Source organism: Amorphotheca resinae, assembly GCF_003019875.1.
Source record: "Amorphotheca resinae ATCC 22711 unplaced genomic scaffold M430scaffold_14, whole genome shotgun sequence".
Taxonomy (NCBI): Eukaryota; Fungi; Ascomycota; class Leotiomycetes; order Helotiales; family Amorphothecaceae; genus Amorphotheca; species Amorphotheca resinae.
In genome coordinates, this window is record NW_020194484.1 from 78,372 (window position 1) to 92,825 (window position 14,454).

Here is a 14,454-nt window from a genome sequence, read left to right on the forward strand (position 1 = left end):
CACGGCAAAAAGAACGAACTCAAAGCCTGATCAAATACCCGCTTTCTTCTTTCCTATACATGATTTCCGTAAAGGGATAGGACGGTCACGGACTATTAGTGTTTTTAGGGGGGGGATGTGAATAGTTCATAGAATAGGACAAGATAGATAGTCTTGATGGAAGAAAAAAAAAAAAAAAAAGCGTAGGGTATATAGATAGCTGAAGTTGAAGCTGTACTATAGCATAATTGTTGAAGAATGAGGGATATCATGGCGTACAGAGGACAACACAGGACCAGAAACAACAAACAACAACAACAAACACAACCACAACTCAGTCAAGCCTGCTTGGTATCAATTCATTATTCTTATTCAATTACGAAAAAGGCCTTCCTTATTTGCCCTCTTGACACACACAACAACTCTAATTTACACAAACAATGCAATGCAGCCCAAAATTCTGCGCGCACACGGCATAGCCCCTAGGTAACTAACTAAGCTCACAGAGTTTATACAGACATGATGATGATGAATTTCCCCAAGAACGCCAGGCTCCCGGCTCTGCCTCTACACTTTCTTTCTGCCTCTGCCTCTGCCTGCATCTGCATCTGCAGTTTCAGAACAGGACAGGACAGTGTGTGTGTAGCGGGGAAAGATTGATGATGATGATGATGATGATGATAAGATAGGATATTTCATATATGTATTCGCCCCAACTCCGTATGTTTTCTCGCGTCGTATTTTCTCGCGCGTTTCTCGAAAGTCTCAAGTCAAGTCACCCCGCGGGATGCTGCTGCTGCTATGCTATATCCTGAATTCCGGGTCGTATAGCTCCGGAGATTCTGTGTGTGTGTGTGCGCCTCATTATAACAAATCGTCTACCCATCCGAGCTTATCTCTGTTGTCGTCCCCTAACCTCGCGTATTCCAGTAATAATCGGAGCACGTAGATCTGCATGTCCTCCTTTCGGAGCACCTTATTGGCCCACTCCTGGCCCGCGAGCGCAATCTTGCCCGCCTGGTCGTCGTGGCCCGGCACTTTGATGTCCTCGCCCTCGTAGCCAAGGAAATACTCCATGATGCCGTAGAAGTCCATGAAGCGGTTGTCCATCGGTACGAAGTGTTTCCACGGCACCAATCGGCTGTCGTGCCATTCGCGGAAGATCGTGGCCTTGATGGGCAGCGAGGTGGACATCAGGAAGCCGCGGTAGCGGCCGGAGAAGGAATTTCCGTCGATGTCGGGAACGTATTTCCGGTCGAACTGGTCGCTCATCTTCATGCCCGGCACGATCTCAAAGTAGGGGGACGTGTAGCTGCAGGTCCCGGTCGTCTCGGGGGGGTTGCACGACAGGTCCACAAACCCGGTATTTGACCACTTGCTGGTCCACTCCCCCAGCTTATTCTCTTGTTGCGCAGCCAAGTTGTATAACGAGGGCGGCATGGCCCAATTCTCTGGGATATGCTCCCATGACTCTGCGCCGGAGATCTTGGTTCCGTTGGTCATGGCGACGAATCGGTGGCGCTGGAATCCTTTCCAGTTCGTCGCCGTGTTGAGTCCACCAGTTGCGACCCCTCGCCAGACCACCTCATCCATCTTGTGTTCCCAAGGCTCGCCATGGTCATCACCACCGGAGAAACGCTCTTCGTTGCTCCAGTACATCGGTGGAGGGAGGAGGATCTCGTTATTCGTGGGGAGTTTCGAACCGCCGAAGATAGGGAACATGGTCTTGGTCGCGGAGACGGAGAGTGGCGCAATCATCATCCCATGGAGGGATTGGAGATCGGGCTGGTGGCAGAAATCGGTAGAGAGGGAGTAATTCGAGACGTAGCCTTTGTAGGTATGCGGTAGGGTATGCGCGAGGGATATCACAGGAGTGTGGTCAAAATCGGACATGGTCTCCGCCTGGCGAGCAAGACTGTCGGGGTGACAGCCTCGGGAGGCGACCTGCCAGAAAGGCCCTGGGGAGGGTCAGCAGAGGAGCAGCAACGGACCTATTCCAATACTTACTCGTATCCTCCCACTCCTTATCCCGCGTCTTCACCTCCCTGTCCAACTCGCCAGGTAATGCAAGATGTTGAAATTCGGAGATGACTTCATGCGCCGGCGCCATGACCCGCGTCTTGCGCTCCGTCTCCATATAGCGATTGATGTCTTCCCACGGCGCCACCACCCGAGGTTCATCCATGGCATTCAGCGCGATGTCCATGTCCGGCAACATGTGCTCGATCGTCTTGGTGAGGTTCAGCCAGATCTGGGTCCAGAACCACTCGCTGCCGGTGGAGGCGGTGTGATTTCGAATATTGATGGTCATCTCGTAATCCCAGGCCTCCTTCCGCATGGTGGAGGGAGGGAGGCCCCAGAAGGGACCCAGGTCATGGTAGATCTGGTCGAAGAAATCCTCGACCATGACGGCGCCATTGTCCTGCGCAAACTTGAACCAGACGTCGAAGCCGGGCGGGGGGTGGCGTCCTCTCCGCTCGCGGTAGACGGCGGCGGCGGTCTTGAGGTCGTGGCTCTCCTTCTTCAGCAGGTCGTCGAAGGTCTTCTCGGCGGCTTCGATCAGGGTGTCGATGGGGTGCGGCGGTGCTTTGGGTTTGGCCACGGGCGGCTGCTCCTCCTCCACGGCGGGTTCCTCGACGGCGGGGGGCGGCACATCCACGACTACGACTGGTTCCTTGACCTCCTCGACCGGTGGTTCGACTGGAGGCGGCGGGTCAACGGGGGCCGGCGTCTGGGGTATGGGGTTTTCTGGGGTCGGCGGCGCACCTTCGAGGGGCGGGTCAGGCTTGGGATCGATATCGATCCTGAAGGGCGAAGTCAAGCCGGCGTTCTGGGCGCTGTGGCGGAAGTAGAGGAGGACGGAGAGGAGGGCGAGGGCGAGCAGGCTGTAGCGCACCACACCGGCGGTCCGGCGTGGCGGACCCGGATAGGCCATGAGGATGGGCGACGATATCTTCATGGAAGAAGAGAGGGCGCGCGGGGGAGAGCGTCGTTCGACGGAAGCATTCGAGCCAGAGGTTTTAAGGGTTTGCGAGGGGTTTGTTGTTGTTGTTGTTGTTGTTGTTGTTGATCTCGTTCGTTCGTTGAGGGCGTTCAGGGCGCGGGAGGGGGACCGTTTCAAATCAGGATCGATGATGATGATGATGATGATTACACGTAGAGAGACAGAGGGGACGTGTAGGACGAGTCATGGACGATCGAGGACAACCGGGGGGGGGAGGGTTTCGAGGGGGCTATAGCACAGCGAGGACCCGTTGGAGCATCATGATTGAAGAAGATGAATTGCGATTGATTGAGAGAATTCGTGAGGACAAGAAGAGAAGAGGATCAACAGGATCGAAAAGGGATCAAAAGGATCGAGGAGGATTGATGGATCATGGGGGTTGCTTATGTAAGCGTGGGACAGACAATGTACCAGCCTCTCGGTCGAACGAACGAACGATTGAACTGATTTGAACGATTGAACGAACGATGAACGAACGAATGATCCAGGAGTCCCCACATGGGCGGGAGAGGCTTCATATAAGACGACGGGATGGATGGATATCTGATAACCTTGATATCTCAGGATTAATTAATTGAATAAAACTTCATAACATCATACTTACTTCATACTTCATACTTCCCATCCCGCATCTCAAAAAATCAGGGTCCTCCTCTCTGCATCTTCCCTCCCTCCCTCCATCCCTCTCCCTCTCTCTCTCTCTTGTCTTCCCGTCCCGTCCCTCCCCGTCCCTCCCCTCCCCTCCTCTCCGACACTTCTTCTTAGCAGTTAGTTATAAGAATAGAAACAATAGACCATCTCACACCCGATCTTCTTTGACAGAAGCTTGATTTTTCTTCAGAATCCTAAATGCCAAACTCCCATCATTATTACTATTTATTACGATAATAATAGTTTCCTAGTATTTAAGGTATTTATCATGATTATGAATTTTATGAATATATCAACTGCTAATGCAAGCCACCGCCCGCACCGCCCGCACCCGGCCGTATAAACTTATGCATGAAGCCACGTCTCGTCTCTCCTCCCGTCATCTTCTAATCTCTAATCTCATCTCATCTAACTCATCTATCGCCATCTCATCTCATCTCACTCTTACTCTTACTCACAACCCTCCCTCTCCCTCATACACATAACCTCCTCAACCCAATCCAACCCACACTTCCCTCCCCTCCTCCCCTCCTCCTCCCAGCCACCCATCCATCAAACCCCCCCAAAAAATCCCGTTCCACAGAAGTCCAAAGATCGGCATTCATCCGTTGTTTCACCCAAATGGCGATAAACGTTGGTTAGCGGCGCGATCGGCGGGGGACGGGGTTTGGTTTGGTGTCACTGTCACGTGAGATATGATGTGTTCATCCTTTTTTTTGGTTTTTTTGGGTTTGACGTTTTTGATGCTTTTTTTAGGGGATTCGAGTTGATTCGGATTGGTTTGGGGATTTTGGGGGTGGTGATGGTGATGTTAGTGGTGTCTTACTTACAGGTAGAGTAGCCTATTTGACATAGATGAGAGTTATTTTTAGATGGCCGCGGCGAGGGAGGGATACGAACATACGAACATACGAAGCACCTACCTAAGAGACCAAGATACCAAGATACCAAGATCAATACGAATTAATGATACACTTGATACATGGATTGATTGGTCGACACATAACATGCCCGGAAAAGCAATTTTCGCATCTTTTCATTGAATAGGTAAGGTAGGTAGCTCCAGAACCGCTCCGCTCCCAGCTGCTCACGCCTTGCTGTATCCCCATCATCAAATAGAGAATCAATTGTAAGAAGAAACACCAAAGAAACACCTCCTTTCCTAGCCTAGTCCAAACCCAACCCAACCCAATCCATCCATTCCATCCATCCATCCATCCATCCATTACCTGAAACGCCTTTCTTTCTTTCTTTTTCTCTCTTCTGCCTTTCATCACCGCGTCTTATTCCTCTCCAACTCCCTAACCAGCTCCGCATTCTCGCGCGCCTTCTCCTCCAGCCGCTGCAGCGCATTACTCCGATCCAGCGCCCGCGCCTCCCGCTCCGCCTTCAGTTTGTACTCCATCTGGTGGAGCCGCACCTGCCACTGGAGTTCCGCGTCGTACTTCTCGTCCGGCGCGTCCGCCGCGGCGGCAGCGGCGGCAGCGGCGGCCGCGCTCGCACTCCCGCTCGCGCTACCACGGCTGCGAGCCCGGGAGCTGCTGGCCCGCTGCGCCGTCTCGAGCGCCGTCAAGGAGTGGTGCCGCGTGCTCGTGGTCGAGGAGGAGGAGCGGGTTTTGTCGACGACGAGCCGGTGGCGCGGGCCCGTGGGGACGGATGGCGAGGGGGAGGACGGGTCGGTGCTGTAGACGCCGGCGCGGACCTCGTGCGCGGCGCGGAGCGTGCTGATCTCGACCTTGAGGGCGCGGTTGGCCTCGCGCAGCTTCTCGATCTCGCGCTTGCCGTCGCCGCTGGTGCTGGGGACGGCGCTACGGGCCATGGTCTCGAGACGGTCGAGGCGCTTGGTGCGGAGCTCGAGGTTGCTTTCGAGCGTCTGGTATTCTTTCCAGAGGTCGCGCTCGACGTTGCGGATGCGGGATCGGAAGTGCTCAACGAGGCCTTCGAGCGTCTTCACGGCCGCAAGGAGATTCTTGGAGAAGCCGGGAAACATCGTAGACACGACTTCGAGCGTCGGGACGGCCCGGCCGTTGATCAGTGTGTTATTGTTCACCCAGTCTTTGCCACAGAGGGCACTGATGTGGCCCCAGAGGTGTAAGAGGAGGATGTTCCGCTCCGTCAGCTGGTCCTTGAACGAGTTCTCAAGAGCGGTGAGCCTGCGGCGGTCTTGCTGGCGGTAGGCCTCAAGCTCCTGGACGCGGGCTTCCTGTTGAGATAAGGTGCGCGAGGTATGCTGTTGCGTTTTCTTGAACGTCTCGAATTGGTGTTTGGTATTCCGGTGGGCTTGCCGTTCTTTATCGAGGATCTCCGCCAGCTTTCTAGATTCCAGACCATGTGATTCAAGCAACTCATCCCGCTGTTTGATGAGGCGTTCCTTCTCAGCAAGAGCATTCTTCGTAGTATCGAGATCGCGGATCGTGTTCTCGAGCTCCCGCTGGAGCTTGGCAATAGACTGCACATACATTAACGGTGAGCCAAACGTGAATTCTGGGTGATTGTGATTTACGCTGAGTAGGCTGGCGCGGGTGCCGTCGAGATCACCCAGTGCCTCTCGGAGGTTGCTCTCGAGCTCCATCAACCTCTGCTTCCATTCCGCCGCCTCCACCTCCCTAGATGTCAAGCTCTTGCGTAGTCGGCGAGCCTCGTCCTTGGCGGTCGATGCCTCCCGGTTGAGATCGTTGACGAATTGCTGAATCTCTTGCTTCTCCTTGTTAGCCACGACTTCTCGTTGGTGCCGTTCGCTAGCCAGCCGTTGCTCGAGTTCTCTCGCGCGGTCTCGCTCCTCCTGCAGACTCTGCTCAGTGTTCGAGATGGCGGCCTCCAGATCACCAATCTTGATCTTGTCGGCATCCTGCTCTTCTCGCAGGAAAGCAATCTCGCTCTGGCTCGACTCCTGCTGCACAGTAAGACGGCTATTCTTCTCATTCGCTTCCACGAGATTCTTCTCCATCTGCTCCAGCTCTCTATTGGCTTCTTCCAGATCTCTCTCAAGATCCTTGATCCGTCCCATTTTACTTTCGTGATCATCTTCCAGCCTTACTACCCCTTCACTCATCTCCCGCATCTCATTCTGCAGAGCATGGAAGTTCTCCGTGGCGTCCGCCAGCTCGTGCTGTAGACGTTCGATCTCGGCGTTCGCTTCCTCCGTCTCAACAGCAAACCCATCGAGTTCCTCCTGGGCCTCCTTTCGCAGTGCCTCGAACATAATCTCAGCCTCTTCCTGCCCCTTCAAGGCTTCATCCCTATCGGCTTGCATGGTGAGCAAGTCAGCCTCCGCAGCCGCCAGGGCATCTTGCAACTCAGCGGCCAGGGCCTCCGTTTGCGTCTTCTGCTCAACCGCGACCTCGAAATCCTCCATGCAGGAAGAGAGCTCCCGCTGGAGATCCTGGTTATGGATCTTCAGGCTATTGATCCGATCGCGAAGCTCGGCATGCTTGTTCTCGAAATCCTCGCGCTCGGCCTCCGTCATGTTGGTCTGCCGCGTGTCCGCGCTCGTCCGCGACAGCGAGCGCCCGTGAGCTCGCGAGGCGGATCTTTCGATGATGCTATCGCCACTGGATCCGGCCCGGCGCTGGACCAGCTTGAGGTCCTCGATTTCTTGGTAGAGGCGCTCCTTTTCGCGATTCCGAGAGGTGAGCATCGAGGTTTGTGCGCCGACTTCACGTCTTAGCTCGGCGTTCTCGTGCCTTAGTTGCTCGCTTTCCCTCCTCAACTCCTCCACCAGAGTACTCGCAGCACTCATTGTGCCATTTCTTTCATCCGTATGCTCCGACAGACCTGACCGTGGACGCGATAGCGAGCCCGCACGCTTCTTCGTGATGTTGTATATATTGGTGGTGTGGTTCAGTCCTTGGATACTAGAGCTCGACGCCGTCTCGCTCTTCAGACGGAAGATCTCCTCGCGGAGCTTCTTGATCTCCTCATCGCCTTGCTCTCTGCGGGCAGTCTCCTGCTCTAGAAGGTCCTTCCACACGTCCACCTCCTCGCGGGCTCCAAGATTCAGACCATGCCTCTCGCCCATGGAGCGCACGGCCTCGGCAAGATTGCGCTTTTCGTTCTCCCGCTGGATGCTGTCGTTGCGAAGCCTCTCGATTTCCGTCACGTACTCCTCTACCTTCTCGCGGAGGTACCAGAGCTCCTCTTCCCGCTCCTGGGCCTCCTGATCGAACCATTTCGGACTCGTGGCGCTGGTAGAAGTGCTGGATTTGGCAGTCCCGGGTCTCCCTTCGTCGTCCTGAAGCTGCTTTTCAAGCTCTTTGACTTTCCGCTTCAGGGCCTTGTTATCCCTCTGCATCACGGCAAGTCCAGTCTTCAGCTCCACATTCTCTGAGATCATCTCTTTCACCCCTTCCTCGGAGAGCTTGTCAAGCCTGTCGCTCAAGAACATGACCTTGAGCTTCAGATCAAAGTTCTCCTTTGACAGCCTCTCTATGGTACTACTCTGCTCTTTCAGGGTAAGGTTTCTCCCATTCCGCCCAATGCCCGAACCAACAAGCCCGGAGCGTTTGTCCGCGGATCTCGTAGCGCTCTTACTCCTGTATTCATTCGCCAGCGACTCAGGGACGCGGACATTGCGCACATGGCGGGCGATCACCGTATCCGTGGGCGCAGACAGCTTGCTGCTGCTCGGTGCGCGGGGTGTCTCCGGCGGCGAGGGCTCATCGTTTGACGATCGTTCTCGATTCTGTTCTTCCTCCGTCAACGTCGCGAGAGTGCCATCAACGCGCCCCGGTGACTCGTGACCATCGTCAATTCCCGACGCCATGCTACCGAGACTGATTGAGCGCGAGAGAGCCAAGCTGCTACTCCGCGAGAATCCACCCCCGGGCGCCGCCCCTCCCGACTGCAGAGCGTAATCCGCACCCAGCGTGGCGTCACTCCCTTCGTTGGATTCCGGGTTGGTGACGAAGGAGGAGATAGATGATCTCGAGCTTCCATGTCTGCTTCGCAGGAACTTTGGTCTCTTGCCGGAGACGCGGCGATTCAGCAGCGCCAGACCTGGCGTGCTCCCCGCATCTGCAGAGAGACTGAGGTTGGAGTACTGATGGCGAAGCGTTGGCCGTTCTTCCGAGTCGGCACGAGAAGAATCATACCTTGGTTTCCTTGGCGTGGCTTCCCCAAGACCCTCTTCATCGTCCGTGTTGTGTTCCTGAGACTGCGGATTGCTCTGATCATTCGCCGTTTCATATCCCCTCCCACTCGCCGACGAGACAGCTCTCGAGATCGACCGTGCCACCGCTGCTACCGTAGGAGATGACATGACCTCAAGGGAGGACGTCGAATTGCCTACATCCGACGTATCATCTTCGCCCTCCGCAGAGTCCTCCCTCGGGGCTGCTGGAGTCTGGTATGCATTCGGCGGTGTTGGGGGCGAGGACGGTGGGGTTTTCTCGCTCGTCTTCGTATTATTCTTCTTCGGTGTAAAGTTTTCCTCCTTCAGCGGGCTGCTCTGTCCCCGGGCCGCTCCATCAAATAGATACGTATCATCGGCGCCCTTCTCTGTCATGCCAATTGGCGAGAGCGTGGGCAAAAAGCTCTCCTCGACATCATTCAAATGCCTCTGCATAGCCCCCTCATCCAACGAATCCATATTTGCTTCACTACTCGGTCCATGCTCACTATGCACATACAGCAAGCTGCTATCCGTAGTCTGCGGCAACGCAGGGAGGCTCGCCGGGTCTAGCGATGCCCTTTGGTTATTCTTCTGCGTCCCTGCACCGACCTCCTCATCATCGTCGGCGAAGTGCTCCTCCTCCTTGTTCGGGGACAGGTTATTATCGTCGTTGTCGTTGTCGTCGGTGTGCTCGAAGCTACCGCTAGGGACTTGCTCCGGATCTCTGCGCGCCGTCTGCGGGCGCGACTCTGGCTCGTCCGAGGGCGGGTGTTCGTCTGATGTCTCTGTCATTGTGCTGCTGGCCGGCGCATTCGTGTTCGGCGCCTAGTAGTAATATCAATATCTTCTCCTGAGGAGGAGGAGACGGACGCGCTCGTACGAGTCTGTCTGGTTGTTGCAGTGGTTGTAGAAGGGAGAAGAGACTTGAACAATTCTGCCGAGAGAGCCCTTTTGTTATTTCGCAATTGACATGGCCGCGACAGAGAAAAAGTCGTTTGCTCGATCGTTGATATTGGGGATTTTTAAAGGGGTTCTTTTTTTCTTTTTCAAGAGTCGCTATGCAGGGTCAACATCGCGGGCAACTGTTTTGATGTGTTGTTGTCCGAGTGTCGTAAAGACAGGGATTGTTGGATGCGACGTCCGAGTCATGTAGCCTGTGAAATAAGGCATCCAGGCCAACACCCATTCGGTACTGAAAATGTTATTCCCCCCTTTTCACAGTCCTATAGCTGTACAATATGATCCAGGGATAGTATGATGGATTATATCTATACATGTACACACTTAGCTATCTTCCACGCAACATATCTGCTCACTTTGATCCACCTTCATTGCTCCAATAACTTGGGATTCCCATCCCTATCGTGACTTGTCTACGTTGCACCCCTAGGTATCTTGCCCACCAACTTTCCATCTCATATAAAGCCGCGATCAGCGGCCTGCCGCTCTCTATCCACAGAGTCCATAGATTCAACTATGCTCTTTCTCAATTGCGGACCATGTCCAGTGCTTGGCCCCGAATTGTCTTCTCCTTGATAACCTACGCGCGCCGTGTTTGATTTTTCTTCATCCTTGCGGCGGCTGTCCAGGCAGCCTGCGAACCATATATACCCTAGCGGTCCGGGTGATCTGCCCCTTAATCCACAGCTTCTGGCCCTCCCGAAGCTTGATGTTCAACCTCATCAATGAACCCAGAGGCGCGAGCAGTGACCATCCACCCATGGTTGGCCCGGTCTGGTAGTGGTCTCGGATAGGGGGCTTCCCAGGCGCCCGCGGGTATCGAACGCGGGGATCGCCTGGAACTCCGGGCTCGGTCCGATCTCCCAGGTAGAAGGGGACGCTGGCACAGATGTCATCCACTAGTTGTTGGATGCTGTGCTTGTCAGCTTCTTGTTGTGCTAGGTTCGCAGCGGAGGGTTTCTCGCTCCCGGCGAGACACGAGAGGCGGATCTTCCTGACCTCGATCTGCAGCAATCGAAACCTGCTCCACGAGCTACAGAGAAACACACTGCCATAGATCTCACAGTAATCCTGGTACAATCCCGCTTCCTTGATGCTCGGGGCGATGTACTTCTCCCCCGAGACCCGGATCGGGATCCACGATTTGGGGATCGTCCCACACCACTCAGTCAGTCGGCGGTCGATGTCGGTAGCAGTGTTAAGGAGGTACTGTATTTGCGATGCGCGTATACGCGGATTGACCGCCGGCGCACGATGGATCTCGGCGGCCGATGCGCGGAGGTTGGCAAGATCAAGGTTGATGGTGTCCAGAGTTACTCCTGGGATCTTCTCCGAGTCACCAACAAGCTCTGCCCACTCTGCCACATCACGGGGCACTGCAGAGTTACTCCCGTAGGCTTCTCCAATCTGAATAAACGGTCAGCGCAAGTCCGCGGCATGATTGTCTCAGGGACAAGGGCGCATACCAGTAAACTTCGAACATATAATATTATCGCCTCGGATACTTTCTTCCCCTTAAAATCCGCAATTCCCCGGTATCTGATCAGGGCAAGCGCCCCATCCAGGTGAGCATGACTGGACGCACTCGTCCAGAAACCGCGCGCGATAAAAGCCTCGGAGACCATGAGCCGGCCATCGCTGATGGGGGAAGAGGGTTCGCTCACCTCATACATGTGCAGGAGCAAGACCGCGATCAGCATCTCGTCATTCGCACAGCCCTTCTGCTCGGAGACCTGGTCCCGCATCGTCTTGACGGCTCGGAGGTAGAAGGATCGCGCGAAGGTGGTGTTTGGATCTTGGCCCATGCGGGTGGAGAGCATGCACGCCGCCACGGCCATCGTCGACAGCATGAACGGCGACTGGGGGTCGGCGTGCGTGTACAAGGGGCCCAGGTACTCGAGGAAGCCGCGGCGGGCGAGGGGATCTCGGACGGGGAGGATGTAGGAGTTGAGGAAGTAGGAGAAAGTGCGATCTTCTGGCGTCACACGGAGACCGAGATGAGGGTCCAACCATGTGGTCGACGTTGTCGGGTCCTTGGCCTCTTGGACTTTTAGTGCTCGGGAGACACCCCGCGATCTAGAGGGGATCAGGGCACCCCGCATGATCGCATCGTGAGACTCAGTTCCAGCTAGTCGCGCATCGTTATTGTCCTGAGCATCGGAGGCAGAGGAGGAGCGTGAGGATCGTGAGGAGTCCTGGGCCGGATCTTGAGAGAAGGACGAGGACGACGACGAAGAGGACGACGACGAAGCAGCAACGACCTTCTCCCGCGCGGCCCTGCGCTTCTGCTTCCCTCGCTCGACGCCCTTCTTTGCGACGGTGGTCTGGTCTCTCCAGGCCAGGTCGAACTGGTCCTTGTAGCCCGGGCAGGTCTCGTGGATCCTGAAGCAATTGCCACAGGCGGGGGTTTTCTCATCGCACTGCGCATGGGACAGTCAGGGGGGGAGCGGTCAGCAGCAGTCTCTCGAGGGGAGATACCTTGATGCGACGTTTGCGACAGGTCGCGCAACCTCTGCTCGGTTGGCCAGTGTAGACCATGTTGGGGCGGAATTCTCATGAAGGGGGGATTCTTGTTTATTTTCTTGCGCTGGTATTGAAATTGAACGTGGTGGAATAAAGTAGAGGGGAAGTGTATGTATCGGAGAGACTTGTTACACTCGACAGGCTGATAAAACTCGGGAAGCGTCCCGGAGGGGGGGAGGGGGGCCCGAGAGACCTGATATGGGAAATGGGAGATGGGCCAGGCCACGGCTGGCTGGGGATGAGTTGGAATGACCGGGTTGGTGTTGGATTTATCAATACCTGGGACTGTAACGGTGGAAGGGCAGAAGACAGACAGGGGAGACGAGAGACGAAGGGGAAGGTCGAGAGGGGCCAGTCGAGGGCACGGCACCTCAAGTCATCCTTGACCCTGACCGGGCGGTCTCTTGCGACTTTGCATGGCCTGGTGAGCGACTGGTGGGTGGTGAGAGGTGAGAGGTGAGTGGTGGGTGGTGGGTGATGATTGATAAAGGGTGAAGGAAGGGTGAAGAGTGAAGGGTGAAGTGAGAGAGGAGGGATAAGAGAGGAGTTGGAGCGGCGCAGGAGGGAAGGAGAGAGAGAGATGTGAAGTGAGGGATGTAAACCAGTTATTGATTACAACGGATTGATTGATTCGGTTGATGCTCATATGATAGACGTCTATGTTACCTTGGATAGATGGATGAAGGAAATGCATACATCCACACAGACACAGACACCACACATCACTCCTCAACCAAAACGGCCCGTCCACCCCGTCCCGACACTCCCACGACCGGCGATTCTCAGGCCGGTTGGCCGATGCCCACCTTACCTTACCTTACCTACCGGTACCGCCCGCTCGGGTCCGTGGCCGATCGATCCAATGATGTTGCTGGGATGGATTATTTGCACAAGGTCAAATTCACAATACCTAATAATGAAATCAGAGAGAGAGAGCCCCCTGATTCAGCAGCTGTCTCGCGATGCATTATTAGGTAAGCTGCGAGGTAAAGGTATACTGTACCTATTCTTATACATAGTTCGCCTTACCTGATCTAGGTATACTGTACCTTGCCTCTATTCTTAGGCATACAACATCTTACCTAACCTCCCGTCCCTCCAATGAGCCCAATCTATATATAACCTCCCCTTCAACCCCTCCCAGGACCCCAAACTACGCGTTACAGTCCCCAAGATCCGCAGCGTTTGCTTAGCGCACGCACATCACACCGCCCCGACGGGGATCCCATGACGTTGTTCTTCAGCTGCCAAGGCTTTGGGGGCTCGAGACTAGATACCTTAGGTTTAGATACCTTAGGTAGGGACTTGTGTAGAGTACCTTAGAGGATCATGCTAAACCCCTCTATTATAGACTGCTCTAGAGCTAGCAAGCCGTGTGCTCTTAAGATGGGATAGTCCGTCCTATCTTAGGTAGGTAGCTGATACTAGAGAGGTACAGTTAAAAGCACGTTAGTTACCTACCTAGTAGGTACACTATATAATCGTCCCTTTCCCTCCCGTCTCTCTCCTTTCCCCTCCCTTTTTCCACCCCTCATTTCGCCTCTCACCAATCCATCCAATCCAGTCCAATCCGCACACCTTTCAACCAACCAACCAAACAAACCCTAAACAAAAAAAAAAAAAAACCATGGGATTCACCGATAAACTCAAAGACCTCGTCAACAAGGAGATTTCCTCCGAGCAAGGCTCTTCTAACAACAACGCAGAGCAGCAACAGCAATCCGGTGGTGGGGCTCCTCAACAGGCTGGACAGGCTGATGGACAACAACAGGAGGATTATGGGGATAAGGGTATGTCTTTCCCCTCCCTCTCCCTGCCTCCTTCCCTCCCTCTCTTCTTCCCCCGGGGGAGGCAGGCAGGCAGGCAGGCGTTCAATTTTCAATTTTCAATTTTTGAGAAGAGGTAAAGAGGGATGGATGCTAACCGCGTGTGATATTATTCTCCAGCACTCGATTTCATAGAATCCAAAACGGGACATACGTTTAACAGAGAAACGAACGAGAAGATTACTGATGGCGTGAGGGATTTTTATGAGAAGCAGACTGGGTATGTTCTCCCCCCTCCTTTTCCCCTTTCTCCCTCTCTCCTTTTCCCCTTTTCCTCCCTTTCTTTTTTAGAGAGAGAGAGAGCGGGGGGGTGGGGGAAGGGAAGGGGTCTGAGATATAAGGTATCAGATATGCTAATACAAAAATTATAGGTCGAAAGTAGATTCCAAGTGGTCGAACTA

The 14,454-nt window shown here is 54.6% G+C and overlaps 2 protein-coding genes across 2 annotated transcripts; both read right to left on the reverse strand.

Moving 5' to 3' along the window:
• Positions 1-843: 843 nt before the first annotated feature.
• Positions 844-2,914, reverse strand: M430DRAFT_110719 (glycosyltransferase family 90 protein; the record flags this gene model as incomplete). Its single annotated transcript, XM_024861383.1, has 2 exons — positions 844-1,937; positions 1,987-2,914. The coding sequence occupies 2 exons, from the start codon at positions 2,912-2,914 to the stop codon at positions 844-846; spliced, it is 2,022 nt and encodes a 673-aa protein (XP_024716570.1).
• A 7,396-nt stretch (positions 2,915-10,310) lies between these two features.
• On the reverse strand, positions 10,311-12,242 carry M430DRAFT_31526 (hypothetical protein; the record flags this gene model as incomplete). The annotated part of the gene is made up of 3 exons (XM_024866044.1): positions 10,311-11,111; positions 11,171-12,124; positions 12,183-12,242. 3 exons carry the CDS (start codon positions 12,240-12,242, stop codon positions 10,311-10,313), a joined length of 1,815 nt encoding a protein of 604 aa, XP_024716571.1.
• Between the last annotated feature and the right edge of the window lie 2,212 nt (positions 12,243-14,454).